Below are 25,564 nucleotides of genomic sequence, written 5' to 3'. Positions count from 1 at the left end.
GGGGGTGTGGGGGGGCATTTGTTTAGAAACTGTGGGCACCTCCTGAGCTGAGGCGCTGACGTCACAGTGTCCTGGATTGAGGGAGATGGCCTTGTGTAATTAACAGCATTGAAGATGTTGGCAGTGAAAAGTTTTTTTCCCTCTTTATTTAGACCGACTCCATCTAGTTTGTATAAGTGACGGTGTTCCCAGAAGATTTTGTGATTGTCAATAAAGTTCACGGATTTGGAGGAGCATTCATTAATAAGCCATCTGTTAATCATAAGCAGTCTGCTGTAATTTTCATCTCCATGTCCAGGTTTCGGTATTGGTCCACTGATAAGGACCTTCATTTTCAGATTTCCAAGTGTGCTTAGAAGATGGCTAAAGTCCTTTTTCAATATTTTAGATTGCTTCTTGGCCAGATCATTGGCTCCAATGTTAATGATTAGCTTGTATGTGTGTCTGAGGTTGTCAGCAAAATATCTTATGAACCAGTGCATGTCTTTTAATGGAACTCTCAGAAAGCAATCAGTGGATGTACATCTACGACTGATTCTACTTCAGTTTTAGATAAAGGCAAAAAGAGCCACAATAACTTTAGACAGTGACTTTAAGAATACAATTCTGAAAGCTCCAGTTTGAAAATTGATTTTCATCAATAAGTCAACATTTTTTCAGGTTATTTTTGGCAGCACCAGTTTTTGGTAAACTATGCACAGCTCTTTGTCACTTTTTATGCTTTGTTCCAAATAGCCAAATATTCTTGTAATTCTTTAAAGTGTTCTAGATGAATAGTTCTAATTAATAAATTAGAATTAATCTAATTAATTAATAATTCTTTTCAAAGTAACACATGCAGATTAGGAGTCTCTGAAAGTCTGTCTTTAAAAATAAGTAGAAAACAACAAAAGACCCAAAACAAGACCTGAGAGATGTATAATCCTTTAGTAAGTCATCTGTATGTTAAGGTTTTAGCTAATATCTCATTAGGATTAACTTTACTGGTGCAAAAATTCTGTCTTCTGTCTGTCAAACTGTCTTATCTATGACATTTTTCATAGACTCAGTGAAATAAAAGGGAACAAACTGTGTTTGTGACAGGTTGCTGGTAACAAAAGAGCCTAAATATACAATTGTTTTTGAGAAAATGTCTGTTTTATGTTAACTGGTTCATTCCTTGAGTTTGGGAGGCTTTTTATACCTGAATGATCAATAGGTCAGAATTAAGTAACTTCAACAAATAACATCCTTCAGAAAATGCAAAGTACAATGAAAATGTTTTGAAAGACCTTTAGAAAGTCTGGAAAGTTATTAATCAAGACCACTTTAAAACATTGCTGGAAAGTTTGTCTGCTTGGAAGCAAATATAAAGAAATGAGTGACAATTCTAGGCTTCGTGCATGATTTAGTACATTGTTTTAAAAAAAGAATCAAATATACCTGCCAGGAACAATCTCTTGAAGGAGCAGGTATATTGCAGCACGCTGCTTGGATTAAATACAAAGCACAACCTAGCCTACTTTAAAACATAATAAATTTTTCTATTATTTCGGTCCAATGTCTAACTTGAATTGAACTGTATTTTTAAATTTCTTCTGCACTGGTCCAGGGTGTTTCCGAAAACATCTGAGGCAACATGCCCCAAATGCCAAGGCTTGACCTTGAAATGATTAAAATTAAGAATAAGCATGGGAATGGGAATAGAAATGAGTATGAGAATAAGAATAAGAATAAAATTTGAAATTAAACTAAGAATGATCATGAGAATATGAGTGACAATGAGAATAAGAAAATGAGAATGCCAAAATTCCCAGGTCTAATGTTGATAACAACAACAACAACAACAATAATAATAATAATAATAATAATAATAATTCACACACACAGACTGTCAGGTTCAGGTATAACAACAACAACAACAACAATAATAATAATAATAATAATAATAATAATAATAATAATCAGAAGAAGAGGATGAAGACTCAAAATGAGAATATGAACTGGAATAAGATAACGAATAAGAATATGAAAGTGATCAAGAACAAGAATGAAAAATAAAACTATTACTATTATTAGAATAAAAATGTGAAAAGAAAAAAAAATTGAACTCGCTCAAATCTGCTTATCTTTATTTCAAGCATGTACCCCAATAAATAAATCTAAAATGCGTGTGCAGCTATCAAAGTGGGTACAAAACAGACAAATGTGGATACAAATAGAGACCTAGAGTAGTAAACATATTCTATGCACTACTTTTATTCAAGTATACGACCACTTTCTAGGGCACCATATTGTGGATAAAAAAATTACAGTTATGAAAGAGAACAAGGATGAAATTATCGGAGTCGGTACAAAAAAATAAAAGGGGATAAAAAGAGACCTGTGACATAAGGCTTCTTTTCGTATCCAAAATGTATGGGTATGAAATGACTTAGGCTGAAAAAGTACAATGTGGCTGAGGTACTAATTGAAAACATGATGAAAAGTGGTGTACATGGTAAGAGTATTGAACAATAAATAACAAAAGGTCAAAGAGAAGGAGTAGAGAATAAAAAATTTTGAATCAAATATTTACTTGGTAGTAGGTGCTAAGTTCCTTCCCATTGGCTGTGAAGGTCAGGAGACCATTTGCTGTGTCAACCAGGCAGCCAATCTCCAAGCCGTTGTTGTTCCTGCCTTGACCAGGGCTGCCGCTTTCTCCAGCCCACACCATGTAACAGTTACTACGCTTTATACTGTGGGACAATGGAGTAAATATTGTACATCAACATCAGGTAAGGGTAAAATAAAACAACATACTGACAAATTCTTTAATAAATAAAATTCTAAACACAGGATTTCAGATTATTTAAGATAAAACAGAATACATTGTTAATAACAGAGCAGGTAATTAGGAAAACATTCATTTAACCATTTCTGTACACATACTGAAGGTTGGATAGTGAAGGCAGCAGGTCCAAACAGAATTCACAGACCTTTACCTCAGGATATTTTTTTGTACTATTACTCTAACACCATCTATGCAATATTTTATAATTTTGTAGGTACAGTCCAAGAATGTTGCCTTTCTGCAGTTTCGAGCTGCACGAGGTGAGGTTCTGACTGTTGTTTCTGCTTATGCTCTAATTAGCAGTTATATTACCCAGTAATTCTTGGAGTCTCTGGATGGAGTGCTGGAATGGGCGCCATCTAGGGATTCTATTGTTCTCATGGGTGACTTTAATGATCATGTGGGCAATGATAAAGTTATCTGGAAAGGGGTGATTGGGAGGAATGGCCTCCATAATCTGAACATGAGAAGTGCTCTGTTATTAGACTTCTGTGCTAGGCATGAGATGTCCATAACAAAGACCACGTTGAAGCATCTGGTGGTCCATGAGTGTACTTGTTACCAGACCACCTTAGCCTGAAGGTCGATGATCAATTTTGTAATCATGTCATCAGACCTGTGGTCCTATGTTTTGGACATTTGGGTAAAGACAGTGGCAGAGCTGTCAACTGATCACCACCTGGTGGTGAGCTGGATCCAGTGGCAGGTGAAGCTGCTGAACAGTACTGGTAAACCCATAGAAATAGTGAGGTTGAACTGGGAATGTTTGGAAAAGCCTCTTTAGCTTGACGGCCTCCATCACCACTGGTGTTCACAAGATCTTCAAATCACACCTCCTGGAGAGTTTTTCACATGACCCAGGGGAGGTCAGGAACATAAAATCCAAATGGGCAATGTTTAGGGCCTCTATTGGAGATGCGACTTCCAAAACATGTGGCCTGAAGGTTATTATTGACTCTTGTAGCAGCAACCAAAGGACTTGCTGGTGGATACCAGTGGTGATGGAGGCCGTCAAGCTAAAGGAGACCTTTAGGGCTTGGCTGTCCTGGAGTACTCTTGAAGCAGCTGACAGGTACAGGATGGCCAGAAGGATTGCGGCTTCTGTGGTTGCGGATGCAAAAATATGGGCATGGGGGGAATTTGAAGAGGCCATGGAAAAGGTTTTTGTGTTGGAATTGAGGAGTTTTTGGAAAACTGTTCAATGACTTAGAAAGGGAAAGTGGACCCAACCAGAGCATGCTTGGTCTCCTATATCCGGCCAATATGTTGGCACTTGGGGGTAGATGAGTCCATTACCATGGCAGAGTTCACCAAGGTAGTCAAAAATCTCCCCGGTGTCAGGGAGCCAGGGGTGAATGGTTTGCCTTGAGTTGCTGACGGCTCTGGACGTTGTGGGGCTGTCATGGTTGACAGGTCTCTTCAATGTTGCATGGAGGACTGGGACAACACCTGCAGAGTGGCAGACCTGGGTTCCCATTTTTAAAAAGGGGTGTGTTCCAACTAAGGATCACACTTCTTAGCCTCCCCAGAAAAGTTTACTCTAGGGTGTTTGAAGGAAGGCTCCGACCTATGGTTCAACCTCGGATCCAAGAAGAGCAGTGTGGCTTTGGTTGTGTAACAGTGGACCTGATCTTATCCCTTGATGGGTTGCCAAGGGGATCATGGGAGCTTGACTGTGTTTTGTAGATCTGTAGAAGGTTTATGACCATGTGCCCTTAGGCATTCTGTGGGGAGAACTGTGGGAGTACATAATGCCTGAGTTGCCTTCAAGGGATATCCCTGTATAACCAAAGCAGGAGCTGTGTCCACAATCTTGGTACAAAGTCAAACTTGTTCTTAATGCAGGCTGGACTCTGCCAGGGCTGTCCCTCATCTTCAATCCTGTTGTGGTGTTGTTCATGGACAGAACCCTATGGCACAGTTTTGGAGAGCAGTGTGTCTGGTTTCTGATTTTTGCAGAAGATGTGGTTCTGTTGGCGTCTTCGAGCCAAGACCTTCAGCTTGCACTGGGACAGCTCGTGGCTGTGTGTGAAGCAGCTGGGATGTAAGTCAGCTCTTCCAAGTCCAAGGCCATGGTACTTAACTGGAAATAGGTGGAATGCTCCCTCTGAGTCGGGAATGAGTATTTGCCTTAGGTGGAGGAGTTTAGGTATCTGCGAGTCTTGAACATGAGTGATGGTAGGATGGAGCAGGACCATAGTAATGAGGGCATTGCTTTGGTCAGTCATGGTAAAGAAAGAATTGAGTCAAAAGGCAAAAGTCTCAATTTACTTGTCTATCTACTTTCCAACTCTCACCTATGGTCATGAGGTGTGGATCATGGGTAAGTGGTAGAAGATGGATGGATGGATGGAAGGACATACGGACAAATGGAAGTAATACAGATGCTTAAGGTGATAAAATTGAACAGTCAGAAAATAAAGAAGAGCAACGATCTTGAAAAAACGTAACAGGAGCAATACAAAAAAACCTGACTGTCTTTATTTTTTTCAAGGTAAACCCAAGATCAATCAGTTCATTCATTTTTTTCCACCTTTTTGTTGACAGGTTGCAAAGGTAACAGATCCAGGAGATAAACTTTAATATCACACTTTCCAGCTACTCCTGGGTAATCCCAAGGCATTCCCAAGCTAGAAGCCAGAAGCTAAATAATCCCTCCAGTGAGTTCTGGGTCCTTACCAGGGATTCTGCCCAGTAGAACATGCTTCTGGAGGTTTTCCAAATTCAGAGGTATTCTAATCAGATGGCCAAACCACTTACGCTGACTGCTGTCTATGCAGAGGAGCAGCAGCTCTACTCCAGCCCCTACCCCCAGGGTGTAGCAGCCTAAGCAGAGAGGCCCAGACTTCGCTCTTCCCAGCAACTTGAGCCAGCTCCTCTTGGGGAATCCCTAGGCGCTCCCAGGCCAGCCAAGAAAGAGTCTCTCCAGCGTGTCCTGGGTCTTCCTCTGGGCCTCCTCCCAGTGGGACATGCCCAGAACACCTCACCAGGGAGGCGTCCAGGAGGCATCCTAACCAGATGCCCGAGCCACCTCAACTGGCTCCTCTTGATGTGGAGAAGCAGCAGCTCTACTCTGAGTTCCTCCTGGATGACCAAGCTTCTCACCGTATCTCTAAGGGAGAGCCCAGACACCCTGTGGAGAAAACTCATTTCAGCGCTTGTATCCGCAATCTCATTCTTTCGGTCACTACCCAAAGCTTGTGACCAAAGATGAGGGTAGGAACGTAGATCGACTCAGCTCTCTCTTCACCATGACAGACCGGTACAGCACCCACTTCACTGCAGATGCAGCACCAATCCACCTATCAATTTCCCACTCGTGAACATTATCCCAAGATACTTAAACTCCTCCACCTGGGGCAGGACATCTTCCCCGACCTGGAGAAGGCACTCTACCCTTTTCCGGCTTAAAACCATGGCCTCGGATTTGGAGGCACTGATTCTCATGCCAGCTGCTTCACACTTGGCTGCGAACCGCCTTAGCGAAACCTGTAGATCTTGGCCTGATGAAGCCAATAGGACCACATCATCTGCAAAAAGCAAAGACACGATCCTAAGGCCACCAAAACAGGTCCCCTCAGCGTCTTGGCTGTGCCTAGAAATTCTGTCCATAAATGTTATAAACAGAATCAGTGACAAAGGGCAACCTTGGCAGAGTCCAACTCTCACCAGAAACGAGCTCCACTTACTGCCAGCAATGCGGACCAAGCTCTGACACCGGTCATATAGGGACCTAACAGCTCATATCAAAGGGCCTGGTACCCCATACTCACAGAGTACTCCCCACAGGATTCACCAAGGGACATGGTCGAACGCCTTCTCCAAGTCCACAAAACACATGTAGATTGGTTGGGCAAACTCCCACACACCCTCTGTAGTTGGAACACACTCTCCGGTCCCCCTTTTTGAATAAGGGGACCACCACCCCAGTCTGCCAATCCAGGGGAACTGCCCCCGATGTCTACTCAATATTGCAAAGTCGCGTTAGCCAACACAACCCTACAACATTCAGAGCCTTAAGGAACTCCGGGCGAATCTCATCCACCCCGGAGCCTTGCCACCGAGGAGCTTTTTAACCACCTCGATGACCTCAGCACTAGAGATTGGAGAGCCCGAACCCAAATCCCCAGGCTCCGCCCCCTCAATGGAAGATGTGCTGGTGTGATTGAGAAGGTATTCCACCCACCGAGCCACAACGTCCAGAGTCGAGGTCAGCAGCACACCAACCTCACTGTAAACAGTGTTGATGCTGTACTGCTTTCCCCTCCAGAGACACTGTATGGTGGACCAGAATCGCCTCAAAGCCGTGTGGCAGTCTTTTTCCATGGCCTCTTTTAATTCCTCCAATGCCCGAGTTTTTGCCTCACCGACCTGACAGCATCCCTCAATGCTGGTGTCCACCAGCGGGTTTGAGGGTTGCTGCAGTGACTGGCACCAACTACCTTGTGGTCACAGTTCCGGTCAGCCCACTTAACAATAGAGGAACACAACATGGCCCACTCGGACTCAATGTCCCCCACCTCCCCCGGAACATGTTTGAAGTTCTCCCGGAGGTGGGAGTTAAAGCTCCGTCTAATGGGAGACTCCACCGGACATTCTCAAAAGACCCTCACAATACGTTTGGGCGTGCCAGGTCTGACTGGCATCCTCCCCCACCATCAAAGCCAACTCAGCACCAGGTAGTGGTCAGTTGACAGCTCCACCCCTCTCTTCACCCGGATGTCCAAGACATGCAGCCGCAAATCAGATGAAACAACAATAAAGTCGATCATTGAACTGTGACCTAGGGTGTCCTGGTGCCAAGAGCACATATAGACACCCTTTTGCTTGAACATGGTGTTCGTTATGGACAATCCATGACGAGCACAGAAGTCCAACAACTGAACACCACTCGGGTTCAGATCAGGGGGGACGGTCCTCCCAACCACACCCCTCCAGGTCTCACTGTCATTGCCCACGTGAGCGTTGAAGTCCCCCAGCAGAACAAGAAAGTCCCTAGGAGGGGCACTCTCCAGTACCTCCTCCAAGGACTCCAAAAAGGGTGGACCCTGTGAACCAGTCAGGACCCTTCCCCCTACATGTTGGCAGAGGGAGGCTACCCTCTCATTTACCGGGGTAAACCCTAACATACAGGCACCAAGATGAGGGGCAACAAGTATGCCCACTCCTGCTTGGCGCCTCTCACTGTGGGCAACTCCAGAGTAAAAGAGTATCCAACCCCTCTCAAGGACACTGGTTCTAGAGCCAGAGCCGTGCGTTAAGGTGAGCCCGACTATTTCTATCCGGAACCTCTCAACCTCACACACTAGCTTAGGCTCCTTCCCCACTAGAGAGGTGACATTTCATGTCCCCGCCTTCGGACACCACCCATCCCACATTGCACCTGACCCCTTTGGCCCCTCCCATAGGTGCTGTGCCCAGCCGGGCTCCATAGGCAAAAGCCCGGCCACCAGGCGCTCGCCACTGTGCCCCACCCTCTAGGCCAACAAAATCTTTAAAATGAAAATCTCTTGGAAATACTAAAACTTAAAAACTCACAATCATAATCTAAGAGCAAGTGTCTGTATATATGTTTTTATTGCAATATGATGATTTCATTAAAACAAAGGTTTCCAGCAAAGAACTAAATGAGTTTTTTCTTCTCTAGGACAGAAAATGACATACGTTTGTCTACTTGACTAACCTCTCATGAACTTTTCCCTTCTCATCTCCAAGAGTAACGGTGACAGTTCGGACCCTTTGAAGGTCAAAGCTGGGATCATACTGATGGAAGTCAGAGGTTACCCAACCTACCCAGACACTGGTGGGCTCCTGACCCGGGAAGATGCGCACCGAATAATAGTACTGCACAGAAAAGGGAACACAAGTTTCTGTTCATTTCCCATCCTCAGTAACAAGCTTTGAGGACTGAACATCACAGTGTCAAATGGTAAATACCTTATCTTAATCATCAGACTGAATACTTTATCTTATGTTTGTCTAACATCAGAATTAAAGACAAATAAAAAAACTGCAAATAAATTCAAAATTTCATTGTCAGTCATTTATACTCTACAAAAATTCATTCTTTTTAATTATTTACTTTTTTAGGCCTCCTTCACACTGGATGACGACCTTGCTTAGCTGGAAAGAGCATGATAGGTTCACAGTGGTTTTGAGGATGCACAAAACTTTTCTTGTTGTGGTGTATTATTGTGGTGGTAGCATATCAAGGTCCTGCGTGGAGAGTGGTGGCTGTAAATTTATGGCATTGCACCCATTGTCACCAGTGTGTTTTGAAAATTAAGAATTTGAAGCAAGACTGATTAAACTGGCCTAATGTCTAGGCTAAAACAACATTATGCCAACATCCCCCTGGCAGTGCTTCAAGTAAGTTACTGTTGAGAGAACTTCCTATAATGAGAAAAATGACGAGAAAAACGGCACAGAGGATTATGACCACCTGCAGTCAGATCTCTTATGGAGATGATCTGCCTAAAGTGCAAGCCATGTACCAACCAAGACAGCACCTTGCAAAGGACAAAAGTATGGGTGCAGCCAAGGTCAGGCTAAGCATCAAACAGTACATTAAGGCCAAGCCAACAAAGTGGAGTCCCAGGTTTTTTGTGTTCGCTGACATAAATGGCTACACCATCGACTTCAAGCTGTACATGGGGACATTCAAGACTGCATCAGTGAAGGGGCTCTCTGTGATGTAGTAACTGAACTGGTCAATAAAGACTACCTGGGGTCTGGGTATATTGCCTTCACTGACAATTTTTACACCAGTCCCCTCCTTTTCCGAAACCTGAGCCAGCAGGGATTTGGTGCTTGTGGGATACAGGAAGGGAGGAGTTGCTTTCCTCACCATCCAAGAAAATAGACTCTCCAAAAGCTCCCCTCAAGGCATTATCTGGTGGAACAGGGATGGGCAGCTGCTGTTTGTGAAGTGGATGGATACGAGAAAGGTGTCCATGTGCTTCACTGTCCACCCAGTGTACAGTGGGGACAGCGTACACTGTGCAGTGCTGGTAGAAGACAGGTAATGAAACAACAAAATGTCTCTGTTCCCAAGCCCACCACATTGACAGAGTACAACAAACACAAGAGAGGAGTAGACACCTCCAGTTGATCAGCAACAATACAGTCTATCAAAAAACCAAGAGATGGCCCACCACTGTTTTCCAACATCTGGTTGGCATTGCTATGACAAACTCCTTTGTCCTCCACATGGAGTTATGTGCCAGAATGAAACAGAAGCCTGTTAGCAATTTCAAGAGGAGCTTGCTGCACATCTCCTTGGTATTTCACTCCAAAGTGAACCTCAGAGACCCCAAGTGGTAAAGACCTACTTGTTCCCACCAGCAGCGTACAGACCACAAGTCAAAGAGCCAGCATGGGGTGAAGGCACTACAAACTCTGCAAGAAGAGCAATGCCTTTAAAAGTGAGGAGTATGATGTGAGCCTCTGTCTGCAGCCAGAGAGGAATTTATGGATGAAAGCAAAATAACAACCTTTGACCTACATTTTCTTTTTTTACACTTAATTATATAAGAACCTACGGAAGCGCATTGCTATCACGCAAGAAAAACAAATTTTGAACGCTATCACGTTATAACGTAATATGTATCTTGTTAAAACGTGATACATATCTTGTTAAAAAGTGTTACGTATCTTGTTTAAATGTGATACGTATCTTGTTTAAACGTGATACGTATCTTGTTTAAACGTGATACGTATCTTGTTTAAACATGATACGTATCTTGTTTAAACGTGATACCTATCTTGTTTAAACGTGATATGTATCTTGTTTAAACATGATACGTATCTTGTTAAAACGTGATACCTATCTTGTTTAAACGTGATACGTATCTTGTTTAAACATGATACGTATCTTGTTAAAACGTGATACCTATCTTGTTTAAACGTGATATGTATCTTGTTTACACATGATACGTATCTTGTTTAAACGTGATACGTATCTTGTTTAAACGTGATATGTATCTTGTTTAAACATGATATGTATCTTGTTAAAACGTGATATGTATCTTGTTAAAACGTGATAATTTTAGGTCCAGGAAGTGGTGGTTTTATGCTAGGCTAGTACAGTGGCTAACAGGAATTGATCAGGTTTCCCTTCATGTTTGGTCTACACGGATACGGATGCTGCTTTGCGCTGTGATTAAAACCATTAATAGTATGCATACTCTGACCAGGATCCTAAACAGAACGGGACAGCACAGAAGGAAACGTCAGTCCGGTCCTCTAGCTGTGGCGGCGTTCCTAACTGACTGTCTGGATCAAAGCTGAAGTTGGCTTCTGATTGTAGCTTCTGATTCGGGAAATGGCAAAAGAGCGATTATAACGGAGGCTCAGATGTATTTGCTGAACATTTTATTTTCAGATTTTTATTGAACAATACAAAAGGTGACGTGAAAAATAATTAAATTCAAAGCTTTATTTATGATTTATTTTGGAGAGAGGAAGTCTTTTATTTTGAAGAATGCTTAACAGGATCTAGTTTTGTCTTTTGCCACTATCTAGCCTTCTGGTGATTTCGGTTGCTTGGTTACGAACAGCCATTGCCGTTATTCACCTATTGTACTGCAATAGGTGAATAACAAGATACGTATCACTTTTTAACAAGATACGTATCATGTTTTAACAAGATGCGTATCACGTTTTAACAAGATACGTATCATGTTATAACGTGATAGCGTTCAATTTTTTTTTCCCTGCGTGATAGCAATGCGCTTCCGTAAGAACCATTATTGTTGCCATTTACAAAAAAAGGTGCTTTGGTTTTCAATATAATAACAATTATAAAGACTAACCTGACCAGGGATTTAAACCAATTTCCCACATGTGAGCCAGATATACTAACCACTGTTCCAACAGAGAACAATGGCTCACTGGATGCCATGCTAGATCTACTGATTTTTTGCTTTTGTTTTTTTGTTTTTTTTAATGTCATAATTCCAATTCTCATCCTTAAATGGGATTACAAAAGTGACCCAAAGAAGAAACTAAGTTATTTTAGTGCATTTCCATCTTGCTAACGATCAGTTGCTATCAGCTTTGCACCGCCTGGATGAAATGGGGTGTATTTCTCCTACTCTTACTGCAGCTGGAGGGACGTTGAGGGAGGACTGAGATTCCTGTGAGTGTGGTGGGACATGAGTGCTGTGGGACAGAGGAGAGGCCCACTGCAGCACCCACTGCTCTTTGGAAAGAACAATACTTGCTTTCACACCAGTGTTCCAAGTCTCCAAAAACACCAGAAAAAAAATCAAGTTGGCAGTACTGCTCGCACCTGGACCTGCCCTGCTCTGCCCTAAAAAAAAACCTTTTGCTCTTGTACGCCTTATTTGTTGAAAGAAGTGTCGATTTAATCCATGTATCATAATAAGATTGCATGGCTTTAACAGGACTACAACAAAACAGCACGTTTTTGGGGTCCAGAACATGTTCTGGCCATTTTCCAAATAACAGTAATCTGTTGTAGCAACGGAGAACATGTATGAGAACTGCTACTATCTGTACTACCAAAGTAAGAGTATGGGGGGCAGAAGAAAGAAAAAGGAAAATTCATTTATATAGTTTTCATATTTGGACTGTTTTTTCATTTGTAAGCCAAGGACTCTAAATGTTGCCTTATGTTTTTTTATACTGTAAATATCAAAGTTATGCAAAATCTTTTTGTTGGTACAATTTTTTTGTTTGTTTGTTTTTTTCTCATTAAACCTCTAAAAACAAATTTTGTTTTTATTAATTTTAAACTAACAATAAAGTATTTTAATAAACAGTAAATAGCAAGCAATTGCTAGATATTTAAAGTTCCAATTATTGTACAAAAATGGGCAAAAGTCTTTACTCACATTACATTCTGTGGCCTTTTTATGGTTAAAATAAGCAAAAATATCCATGTGGAAATTTTGAGGCTTGGTCGTAACGGGTTAGTGCTCACACCTTGGAGAGCTGTTTAACAAAATGGATTGACAAAAATCATGGTTCCAACCAAAGAGATGACAGTTGAAACTTAGGAGAAGATTATGAAACTTCTTCAATATGGTTAAATCATCACAAAATCTTGCAAACAATGTTTGTTGTTCCCAGTCAGCTGTGTCTAAAATCTGGACCAAGTCCAAACATAATAGAAATGTAAAAGGGAAGCAATCTGGTAGACCAAGGAAGACCTAAAAGTAAAAATAGAAAACTTGAATCAAAATGTCTGGAAAACAGGAAATGTACAACAAAACAAACGAGAAACAAGAGGGTGAGAAGTGGAGTCAATGTCTTGGAATGAAATGTAAGACCTCACCTAAAAGAAATGGGATTAACATATAAAAAAGTAAAACAAAAACAATAATTAACATCCAAACAAAAAAGAGCAAGGTGACAGCAGGGTTAAAAAACAAAACAATCATGAACAATGGTTGACTGGATGAAAGTGGCATGTCTAGAGAAAGGCAGGGAAAGATGGCAGCAATTGTGACTGACTACAACAACTATATTTCTCTCCTTTTTTGTTCTTTCTTATTACTAGAAGGTTGGACTTTTGAAAAATGATAGTTTTGTGGGATGTCTGTGATTTATTTTTTGATACAAAATTAAACAACTGAAAGAAATTCTTCCAAGTGTGGTGATTCCATAATTTTTGCCAGGGATTGTAATAGGACCATGCCACACTCTCAGTATCCTATGGCTAATCATGCTCTCCATGAACCAATACTGTATATACTGTGCTATGCTCAGCCATCCTTAACTTGCCTTTTTGATGTAAGGCAAGAAGAATTTCAATAAGAAGAACTGCTGGATAAGAAAGGAAAAATGGTGTGTGTGTGTGTGTGTGTGTGTGTGTGTGTGTGTGTGTATGGTGTGTGTATACACACGCAAACATTTGTGAAAGAATAGATCGCTCTCAGGAGCTCAGTGAATTCCAGCATGGTACATACTTGCCAACATTTGGGAATGTCCCCCTCCCCCCAACCATACACATACACACACATTCACCATTCACATTTTAAGTATTACATTATCTGTGTTTAAGTCTGTCTGCCCAAATATATACAGTTGCATATAAAAGGTTTTGCCAGACACAGCTTATCTATTCATCAGCTGATCATGTCTTTAAAACATCACTCCCAGAAATACACACAAACATCATAGATTCAACATGATTTTCCTGAATTCTGATCAATTAATTTGAATTAAACACATATCATAGTTGCTTAAGATCAGGGCTCTCAAGTTCTGATCTTTCTCTCCATCCTCTCAGCTGTTATATTGTAAATACTTATCAGTAAACAGCTGTAACTTGTTATTTATTAGTATTAGTAGCTTTAGCTAACCTGAACATTTCCAGGCCTCCTCTTGAAAAGCTTTCATCTTTCATGCCTACATCTTTATCTTTCTGCTCTTCAGTTTTCTGCGTCTCCATCTTTAGTTTCTGTCATCAGATGACAACACGACTCACACGAAAACAATCGCGCTCCTGTGTGCCCCCTTGAGCACGCGCGGGAGCGCCACTGTGGACAGAGTGGAGCAGGTCTCCTCTCTGCGGTGAGATTGACAGCTGTCAGTGCTTGGGGAAGTGGGCGGGGCTTACGGTACACTGCAGAATGAGTGCTTTCTTACATTTAGCCGCCAAAGTCACTAGATTTGTCGCTAGTCGCTTTAAAAAAATGCTAGAGGGATCTGAAAACCCGCTCAATGCGGGACGGTTGGCAAGTATGATGGTATCATGATGGGATGCCACCTGTGCAGTATGTCAAGTCGTGAAATTTCCCCACTACTAAATATTTCATAGTCCACTGTTAGGTGTATTATAACAAAGTGGAAGCAATTGGGAACAAAAGGAACTGGGCCACGAAAATCACAGAGCAGGCTCAGTGGATGCTGAGGTGCGTAGTTCACAGAGGTCGGCAACGTTCTGGAGAGTCAATAGCTACAGACCTCCAAACTTCATCTGATCTTCAGACTAGCTCAAAAACAGTGCATAGAGAGCTTCATTGAATGGATTTCTATGGTCAAGCAGCTGCATCCAAGCTTTACATCACCAAGTGCAATGCAAAGCGTCAGATGCAGTGGTGTAAAGCATGCCACCACTGGACTCTAGAGCAGTGGAGACTTGATCTCTGGAGTGACAAATTTTGCTTCTCTGTCTGGCAATCCGATGGACGAGTCTGGGTTTGGCTGCTACCAGGAGAACGGCATTTGTCTGACTACACTGTGCCAAGTGTAAAGTCTGGTGGAGCGGGGATTAGGATGTGGGATTGTTTTTCAGGAGTTGGGCTTGGCTGTTTCAGTGAAAGGAACTTTTAATTCTTCAGCATACCAAGACATTTTGGACAACTTGATTCTCCCAACTTTGAGGGAACAGTTTGGGGATGGTCCCTTCCTGTTTCAACATGATTTTTTACCAGTGCACAAAGCAAAGTCCATAAAGACATGGATGCACAGAGTCCTGGCCTCAACTCAATAGAACACCTTTGGGTTGAATTAAAGTAGAGATTGTGAGTTGGTACCTTCTTGTCTGACCTCACAAATGTGCTTCTGGAAGAATGGTCAAAAATTCCCATAAACACGTTCCTAAACCTAGTGTAAAGCCAAGTCTTCCCAGAAGACTTGAAGCTGATTTAGTTGCAAAGGGTGGGCCAACATCATACTAAACCCTGTGGATTAATTATGGGATGTCACTCAAGTTCATTTGTGTCTGAAGAAATACAAGCAAATGCATTTGGCAATATAGTGTACGTACATTGGCTTGAGAACAGTTTTGGGTAGTTAAAACAAATTTTTTGAAATTTCAGTGCAAATACATTAGGTTTCATGATGTATTTTGTCAGTCACCTGGTTTGGTCACAATTATCTGCTAGTTCTATCCATACAGGATATGGCTGTGGCTCAGTGGTTAAAGCAGTCATCCTCCAATGAGATAGTTGGAGGTTTCATTCCACTAGCATGCCACATGTAGAAGTGTCCATGGGCAGGACACTGAACCTGTGTCTTGCCCTGTGCCCCACTGGTATATGAATGCATTTTAAAGCACTGATTAGACTCTAGAATGATTTATTTGGATTAGCTTTGTAAAGATTCAGTAGAGTGCTGTATGTTTGTGTGAATGGGTTAATGAGGGCACAGATTGTGTTGTAAAGCGCTTTAAGTGGCCTGGTTGGCTAGAAAGGTGCTGTATAAGTACAGTCCATTTACCATAATGTATTACAGAACCTCATTCACATTCATAAGGAAATGACCATCATGAATAATGCTGCAAACTCATAAAGACTTAAGTATAGCACCAATTAATAATCAAAAAATATCATTACTTTCTTAATTTGGAATAACTGCACAATATCTAATTACTTTTGTCTTGTGTCATGTTGTCATGCTGTCCAACCTTGTGTTTCCATGGTCAAGCAGCATGCCCTCTAGAGCAGTGGAGACTTGATCTCTGGAGTGACAAATTTTGCTTCTCTGTCTGGCAATCCGATGGACGAGTCTGGGTTTGGCTGCTACCAGGAGAACGGAATTTGTCTGACTACACTGTGCCGAGTGTAAAGTCTGGTGGAGCGGGGATTAGGATGTGGGATTGTTTTTCAGGAGTTGGGCTTGGCTGTTTCAGTGAAAGGAACTTTTAATTCTTCAGCATACCAAGACATTTTGGACAACTTCATTCTCCCAATTTTGAGGGAACAGTTTGGGGATGGCCCCTTCCTGTTTCAACGTGAATTTTTACCAGTGCACAAAGCAAGGTCCATAAAGACATGGATGAGCAAGTTTGGTGTGAAAGAAGTTGACTGGCATGCACAGAGTCCTGGCCTCAACTCAACAGAACACCTTTGGGTTGAATTAAAGTAGAGACTGTGAGTCTGTACCTTCTTGTCCAACATCAGCATCTGACCTCACAAATGTGCTTCTGGAAGAATGGTCAAAAATTCCCATAAACACGTTCCTAAACCTAGTGTAAAGCCTTCCCAGAAGACTTGAAGCTGATTTAGCTGCAAAGGGTGGGCCAACATCATATTAAACCCTATAGATTAAGAATGGGATGTCACTCAAGTACATATATGTGTGAAAAGAGATAAGCAAATACTTTAGGCAATGTAGTGTAGGTAAAGAAAGTTCTGCAGATTGTGACAAGGTCATGTGATAGGTATTTATTTCACCTAACCTGACAAAAGAAATCACACGGAGAGGGTTTGTTTATCTTTTGTGAAAGCTTCTGCAGATTGTGACAAGGTCATGGAAAAAAAACTAATGCATATGTGATATCCATGGTGGTAGCATCAAGGGGAGTATTTCAAGGAAGCAGAAAATACAGGAACAACCTACTGAGTGAGTACCAAGAGAGCAGAATTGACATAATTGCCTTCATTTTGAAAGAGACTCAGTTCCACTATCTAATCAGTTGTGTAGGCCTTGGACAGCATAGTCGGATCGTCATCAAGTGTGAAGGGGAGTATGTGCTTAATGAATTTTGAGGACACTTGTCAATAGTAACATGCAGGAGTTTGTTCATCTGAATGAGTACTGTCTTACAGTAGAGGCTTGCATGGAAAAGTCGTAGCCATCTCTGTCTTCAGCCACGTCTTCTGACAGATGAGCGGAGGCAGGACAGTTGTTGTCTAGCTTGATTTTCTTCAGAGTGAAACTAACAGATCACATGGTTGGTTTATATTTGAAAATCAGAAATTACAATGCCATAAACCATAAATCTGATAAAAATTACCAAATTTGTTGGCTATTACAATTTACTAGTACTTGAACAAAGTTATTAATAGGTCAAGTATGTTGATATTAAAAAGGGTACCATTGTTTTAGCTTGGATGGCTTCTCCTGGTTATAATCTTTGTGGTTGTTAAACTCATCTCTGTCAGGTCCATTAGGATTATTAGGGCTATGAGGCGCCTTCATCAGGACTTCAAAGTCTGACACAGTTTCAAAGTCCTCCAGCTCCTACAAAAAAAAAAGAATGAAGAACATGTCTCAAACAATCTTACTGCCACAGGAAGAAGAAACTGATGCATCTCAGAGTGAGCTTGATTAATGAGGTTGCAACAAGTATAAATATAATGAAAACACATCCCTTTAGTAACTATTTTAAGCTCTTAGTGAAAAATGCCTCAGATTTAATTTATCCATCAATAATATTTAGATTAGTTAATTTATTCACTCTTATCATTTATCGCATCTCCACAGCTGAGGGCTGAATTCATTCATTACAGGGAATTTTCAAACATAACTTTATCAATAAAAAAGGCTAAATTTGCTTTTTAGGATAGTATTCCAAAATTAAAATAAAACAAAAGAAAATGAACAACAATAAATTGACAAAACAAAAATAAAATGAAAACTGAAAGTTTGTGAATAAGTAATTACTCTGAATTTACAGAAACTGATTTAAACAGTTATATCTAATTAACAATGATTTAACAAAGCAGTGGCTGAGGAGGTAAGGGTTTGTCCTGTAACCAGAGGGTTGCCAGTTTGAGCCCCTGCACCGTCAGTCTCAGCCGTTGTGTCCTTTGGCAAGACACTTCACCTGCATTGCCTACTGGTGGTGGTCAGAGGGCTCGGTGGTGGCGGTGTAATGGCAGCCTCACTTCTGTCAGTCTGTCCCAGGGCAGCTGTGGCTACAATGTAGCTTACTGCATCAGTGTGTAAATGGGTGAATGATTGTAGTGTGAAGCACTTTGGGGTCCTTGGACTAGATAAACTGCTGTACAAGTGCAGGCCATTTACTATTTACCATAACATTGAAGCAAGAATTAACTCTGTATGATCCAGAGGAAGACTGATTATACCTTTATCTAAAGCAGGGGTGGCCAATCCTGTTCCTAGAGGGCCACTATCCTGCATGTTTTACCTGTTTCTCTGCTACAATACAGCTGATTTAAATCAATGGGTGATTAACAGGCTTCTGCAGAACATGAAGAGGTAATTTAACCACTGAATCACTTCTTTTTTCTCCAAAAGTGTTTTCTTATAAGTTCGCTGCAGTGAGGCAAAGGTTAGCTCACTTCAAAAACCATGGCATTACATTTTCAGTGAGTATTATACCATATTTATTCATAAATCCTTAAAATGTTTTCTTTTCAGTTGTTATCTAAAAAAAAAATAGTTCATAAATCAAAAAATATTTGTGATTATTGGATACATTTCCCAACATTTTAACCCTTAGGGAAATTTATACCTTTTAGAAACATGAGTAATGACAAAGAACTATCGAAATATTGCAGATACAGTTATGTAATTCAGTATGTCTTTAGATCACAAAATGATAAAAACATGTTTTCAGCTAGTTTCTAGACTAGACCTCTACTATATATTTCCTGCAGTCACAAATGCAGTCACGTAAGCCTAGCAAGGCCACCTGTACACTCATTCTCTATATGTTCTTAATAAGTTAAATAAAGAATGCATGGTAGCGCTATAGCTAACTGGGTCAGGCAATCATCATCTAATTTGTTCATTATTTTCTCAACACACATGAAATAAAACATTTTATAATCTATAATAAAAAATCTGTGAGCAGGAGCTGGCACTTTCGACTGCGTTGCTCATGTGTTTTCCACGAAGGAATAATCTGTAAATTTACAGCCAATCAGAGCAGTTCTTCAGCTTCAGCCCGGTGTGTGAACGGAAGTTCTAGAAAGTTAAACACAATACTTTCTATTGCTGCCTATTTAAGAATTGTATCTGACTCTAATGATCATTTTTTGACAATAAATTGGTAACCAGTAGGCCAATTTTAGAAATTCAAACTGTGTTGGATTTGTCTTTTAAAGATCTATTTAATGGTATCAAAATATTTGTGTTTGATGAGGTTATAAAAATCAGGTGGCCCCACAGGGTATTGGCTTAGTAGCAAGGCCACTAAGGTCTTTCTTAACAAACATTTATGTTGTCAGTTTCAATTTCCCAAACCAGAAGAAGGAACCAGACAGATATCAGCAAGGAGAAGGGACAGCCGGAGAAGTAACATCTAAGTGTTGATTACACTTGGCAAAAGTTATCAAAATTGCCAATACACATACTAAAAAAACACCCAGGTCACCCTATTTTTCCACATGGGCATTTCCACTTCACTTCAAACTTGGGTTCTCTACCAGAGGCCTGGGAGCTTGAAGGTTCTGTGCAGTACCTTAGCTGTTCCTAGGACTGCACTTTTCTGAGTCTCTGACTTTGACTGTGGGACTTCCAGTCCATACTCGGCACTGATGACCCTGTACACTATTCCAGCCAAATTGGTTATAGCGTTCCTTGTATGTTTTACCTGCTTGCATATTACATTCCTGTCTCAGGGGCATCTTTGCACAGTCTGTGTCCTGGGTCCTGTCTGGTGTGATAGACCCTGGCCTCTGTTGCTTTTGTGCTGAGGGCCTGCTCTTGTGCTGCAGTGATTAATGCCTCTGTGCTGTCCTTCAGTCCAGTCCTCTCTAGCCACTGGTAGGTTTTCTTGATACCAGCTTATCTTTCCATGAGGGTTCCTCTTTCTTTTTTCCACATTGGGTTTCTGGTGTCTGACACTTTGCTTACCAGTTAATCACTGGAGGCTTTCTTTCTGATGTACTCCAGGATCTTGGTTGTTTCATCTTGTATAATGCCTCTAATGGTCCCAAGTCCTCTAACTCTCTCTTTTCTCTTGGTGTACGTCTCAAGGTGCTGGAAACCCCCCTTGCATTGTGAGAAGCTTTCATGTCTTGATGTCAGTGGCTTCCATCTCCTTTTTTGTTTTACTTCCCGGAGAAAAAAACACATGGAACAATCTTTTGGTGTTTATCTGTATCTCTTTCCTGTACTCTCAAACCCCAGCCAGCTGTTATAATGGTCAACAGACTTTATGTAAATGGGCAGCTGTTCCGGGACTGGGAGTTTACTCCATGGTTTTATTGAATATAACAAGTTTTGTGAGTTCTTGTGTGGTTTTGTTTCCTGTGCCCTCTGTGTGTGTAACCTCACTCTGGACACAGAGTTAGACAGGCTTAGTAGATCATCTGCACTTCGTAACATGCAGTCAGTTAATAAATTAAAGCAGTATATGGAAGATTTTGGTCTGTGTGATGCCTGGTGATCATATCACCTATTAGATTAGTGTTTCTCAACGGGGGCGGTACCGCCCCCTGGGGGGCATTGAGAGGATGACAGAGGGTGCTGGCAGCAATATTTTCAAAAGGGTGGTGTTGATATTCTTTTGGGGGGCGTTTGCTTGAAGATATAGTTTACACCAAAGATTCACAACAATATCAGTTTAAACTTTGAACTACTTGCAAAAATATTGCGGCCTAAAACATTAAAACCGGCTTGGAACTGCAGCAGTATCGATGGTGTTTCTCTGCGGTTTCTCAGCTGGCGCGCAGCTACTACTACTACTTTACGGCCTGGAGAGCATCCTTTTTGGGTGCCATCAGAGATTTAAACCTCTTAGTCAATGAACAGCTTGATCTTCTGGTTAAATGGCTGGGGAAAGACTCAGTGGAACATGCTAGATGTATAAGAACAGTGCATGTGAATTCTTTGAGATTGGACTCAGGTCAGTCTGGGATAGACTAAATGAATGTTATGTGGCTGCAGAGGTGATTGAAAACTCCCTGTTCAAAAGGTTAGAGAGTTTTCCCAAAATCTCTAATAAAGACCACCGCAAATTAAGAGAACTGGGAGATTTGTGAATGGAGATAGAGGCAGAAAAGGTAGATGGTGATCTACTAGGTCTAAATTACTTAGACACGCCTCGTGGTATTAACCCTGTTGTGCAGAAGTCACCATTCTATTTACAAGAGAAGTGGCTTTCATCAGGATTTCAATATAAACTAGAACACAGTGTTCTCCATCCTCCAATCAGCTTCTTTGTGAACTTTGTGTGTAATCAAGCAAAAATGAGGACTGATCCCAGTTTCATGCTGACGACACTGATTAATGATTCAACTGAACAGCAATGGCAAGTCCCGAGAGCCGATGGTCATAAGCCCAACGCTGTACTGAAAACTGGGGTCTCTACTAAGGCATTACCTGCAGAGCACAGGGATTCTGCACTAACCAGCATTTCATCTGCAAGAAAAACCAACACAACAGAAGAGCCACCCAAACATTGTGTGCTACATAACAAATCCCATCCTCTTTCTAAATGTAGAGGCTTCAGAGGAATGCTCATTGATGAATGAAAGGCAATTCTGAATAAATATGGGATTTGCTACAAGTGTTACAAGGCTCTACATTTGTAACTGTGAAGAGGAGATAATCTGCACAGAGTGTGGAAGTAAAAAATATGTCACCACTCTACACCCAGGGACTGCACCATGGTCAAACTTCTCCCATGTCAGACGGCAGGTAGGCAGAAAACAGCAATACAGAAACAGCTGTTTCCACTACATGCACCAAAATCTGTGGCAAGGAAATCTCAGGACGTTCCTGCTCTAACATGAGTCTTGTGAGAGTATTTCCTGCTGGTCGTCCTGATGCTGCAGTTAAAATGTATACAATATTGGACGATCAAAGTAATAGATCACTTGCACAGTCCGAATTTTTTGATATGTTCCACATGTCAGGAAAAGCCACTCTATATTTTCTGAAAACCTGTGCAGGAATCAAGGAAACAGAAGGCAGACAGGCCCGCGGCTTTATGGTCGAATCTATCAATGGCAGCATTCAGCTCTCCTTACCAACAATAATCGAATGCAACGAGATCCAAAATAATCAATCAGGAATCCTGACACCTGAAGTGGCATTGAATCATAACCATTTGAAACCTCTTGCAAAGCATACCCCACAAGCTTGATCAGTAAGCCCCTATTGTGCTATTATTAGGCAGAGACGTGATCAGAGTACATAAGGTTAGAAAACAAGTAAATGGCCCACATAAAGCACTTTACGCCCAAAAACTGGATTTGGGTTGGGTAGTTGTTGGTGATGTATGTATTGGAGATGTTCATAAGCCATCTGTGGTGATCTCTTGTTACACCAACATTTTAAAAAATGGACGCCCCTCTCTCTTTGAGCCATGTCCAAAGAGCTACACAGTTAAGGAGAGATACTGCTGCGATGGCCCCACCTCAGTTTCTGCTTTAAGCAGAAGCATTGCCACTTGTGAAGTACGTGACACTTCTGACACTGATGTCTTTCACCAAACAAAGGATGATGACTTGGAGGCTCCTTCAATAGAGAGCATTCAATTCCTTGCAAACATGGACAGAGAAGTACACCAGGATGAAAAGAACATCTGGGTAGCTCCTCTTCCTTTCAGAACACGACGACCGCAGCTCACAGACAACAACTTCAAAAAGAAACCTGAGATGAAACAGCAGTTCTTGGAATTCATGGAAAAGATCTTTAAAAATGGACATGCAGAAGTAGCATCTCCGATAAAACCGGTAGAGGAGCATTGGTATTTACCTTGCTTTGGGGTCTTTCATCCAAAAAACACTATCAAATAAGAGTAGTCTTATTTGATAGTGTTATTCGACTCTAGTGCACAGTATAATGGACTTTCCTTAAACCAGGTACTTTTGACAGGGCCTGACCTCAACAATATTCTTGTTGGGGTTCTTCTAAAGTTCAGGAAGGAACCAATCACCTTTTCAGTGGAAATACAGCAAATGTTTTACTGTTTCGCGGTCAAGCCTGAAGACCGCAATTTTCTCCGGTTTCTTTGGTTCAAGAATAATGATCCTGAAGGAGAGATAGCAGAATACCGCATGAATCTGCACGTTTTTGGAAATAGCCCCTCTCCTGCAGTGGCTATTTACTGCCTCAGAAGAGCAGCTGAGGCCGGTCAAAAGAAATTTGGAGACGATGCCAGACAGTTTATTGTTCGTGATTTCTATATGGAAAATGGCCTGAAATCTCTTCACTCTCCAGCGGACCCCATTAGCCTACTGAAAAGGATGCAGGAAATGTTAGCTTGTTCAAATCTCAGGTTACATAAGCTGGCTTGTAACAGTCAAAAGGTTATGGAAGACTTTTCATGTGAGGATTATGCTACAAACCTGAAAGACCTGGATCTCAAACCAGATAATCTGCCTATGTAATGCAGTTTGGGTTTGCTGTCGGACTTGGATTCTGACAGTTTCACTTACCAGGTTCAAGAGGAGAGGAAAGCATTCACAGGCGTGGAATCCTTTCCTCTGTAAACAGTCTGTACGAGCCTGTGGGATTTGTGTCCCCTATCACCATTCAAGGTAAAGCACTTCTTCGGGAGCTCACCTCAAATTCCCCTGACTGGGATGCTCCCATTCCCCCGGAAAAGGAGAAGTTGTGGGATAGCTGGAGAAACTCTCTTCAAGAGTTGCAGCATTTTAAGACCCCTAGATCTTACACACACATGCTGCCAGTCACACAGAACTATGTGTTTTTTTCAATGCTTCGGAGAGAGCAGTGGCAACGGCTGCATATGGACATGGAAAATACTACACAGGTTTGATAGCAAGTAAAGCATGGCTTGCTCCACAACCTGGATGTACTATACCATGACTTGAGCTTTGTGCCGCAGTTATGGCAGTGAATTTGGCTGAGGTTATTGTCTGTGAAATTGACTTCCATTTTACAACAATCACCTTCTACAAAGACAGTAGAGTTGTTCTCAGTTACATTTACAACGAGAAAAGGAGGTTTCACATATTTGTTCACAACCGAGTCAAAAATATCAGATGCATCACACTGCCACAGCAATGGCAGTATGTGCCATCATGTCACCACCTTGATAGTTAGTCACTACCATGTACAAACTCAACACCAAGGGAGGCATTTTACCGAAGCAGCCATCAGATCTGCAGGTTTTTGGATTCTTGGTTGCAAACGAAGTGTGAGTAAGTTCATCTTTGAGTGTATCACATGTAGAAAGCTAAGAGAAAGGTGTGAAGTTCAAAAAATGGCAGATCTTCCTCCTGACAGGCTCAGCATGGAACCACCATTTTCAAACATTAGCTTAGATGTGTTTGGCCCTGGCCTGTATCCACCCTGCAAACGAGGGGAGGTGTTGCAGAGAGCAAAAGGTGGGCTGTTCTTTTCACCTGTTCAAGTGTCAGAGCTATTCATTTACACTGTAGATGAGTTCATTTGGTGTCATCTAGTGGCAAAATTTAGGTATTACAGCTAAGAGCCTGCCATTGTTTGATAATGTCATTAAAAAGAGACAAAGCAGGAGATAGAAAGCATGGTTTCTCAGTAATGCAGCAACTTATTCTAGACTGAGTTGGTCTTTGAAAGCACTGTTGGTATGTATTTACATTTTTTCAATTGATTTGTTGATTAAGAATAATTCAGGTGTTTGTAAGAAGGCAGCATTTCCTTTATAGAAACTTTAACAGCTGAGCTACGTAAAACTTTTAGAAGTAGATTTGACAATTTCACTTCCTATCAGTGAATGGGACCTTGATTTATCTACCGGAATAGACTTTAAATTTGGAGTAAAATTTGTATAAATGCTTGCAGAAAAACCCAAAATGCCAACCTTCAGCTTAAACCCCCACCCCCCGGTGGGGGGTGGGGGGGTGGGGGCTTTACCCTCCCTTGGCATCTTTGTGATTTCCAGTGGTCCCCTGGCCTCAGTCAACGCGAGAGTGGTATGGACGTAGGCAGGTCGGGAGGAGGCCAGTTGTGGAGCTGGCTCGAGGGGGTTTCGTACTGGCACCTTGGTGTCCATCCCCTGCCCCCCAGCATATGCAACACAACTTATCAGTAGGGCCTTGATGTGTAGGGTGGAGAACTTTGAAGGAATAGTAGCTCCCTTTGCTTCTGTCCTGGTGCCTATGCTGGTTTAGCGGGGGCTGAGATAGT

At 41.6% G+C, this 25,564-nt stretch overlaps 1 protein-coding gene across 1 annotated transcript in view; it reads right to left on the bottom strand.

Annotated features, from left to right (window-relative positions):
* The window catches only part of ryr2a (ryanodine receptor 2a (cardiac)), a 509,073-nt gene that overhangs the window by 313,411 nt on the left and 170,098 nt on the right, over positions 1-25,564 (bottom strand). Inside the window, exons 29-33 of the mRNA XM_037973568.1 lie at positions 19,938-20,026; positions 17,604-17,749; positions 17,333-17,444; positions 8,496-8,656; positions 2,558-2,717 (exon numbers count right to left, since the gene is read on the bottom strand). Of these exons, the coding sequence (XP_037829496.1) occupies positions 2,558-2,717; positions 8,496-8,656; positions 17,333-17,444; positions 17,604-17,749; positions 19,938-20,026 (668 nt within the window). The remainder of the gene's footprint in view (positions 1-2,557; positions 2,718-8,495; positions 8,657-17,332; positions 17,445-17,603; positions 17,750-19,937; positions 20,027-25,564) is intronic.

Source organism: Kryptolebias marmoratus, linkage group LG2 (genome assembly GCF_001649575.2).
Source record: "Kryptolebias marmoratus isolate JLee-2015 linkage group LG2, ASM164957v2, whole genome shotgun sequence".
NCBI lineage: Eukaryota > Metazoa > Chordata > Actinopteri > Cyprinodontiformes > Rivulidae > Kryptolebias > Kryptolebias marmoratus.
Note: the sequence above shows the minus strand (reverse complement) of the source record. Positions and strands in the feature narration are given on the sequence as shown.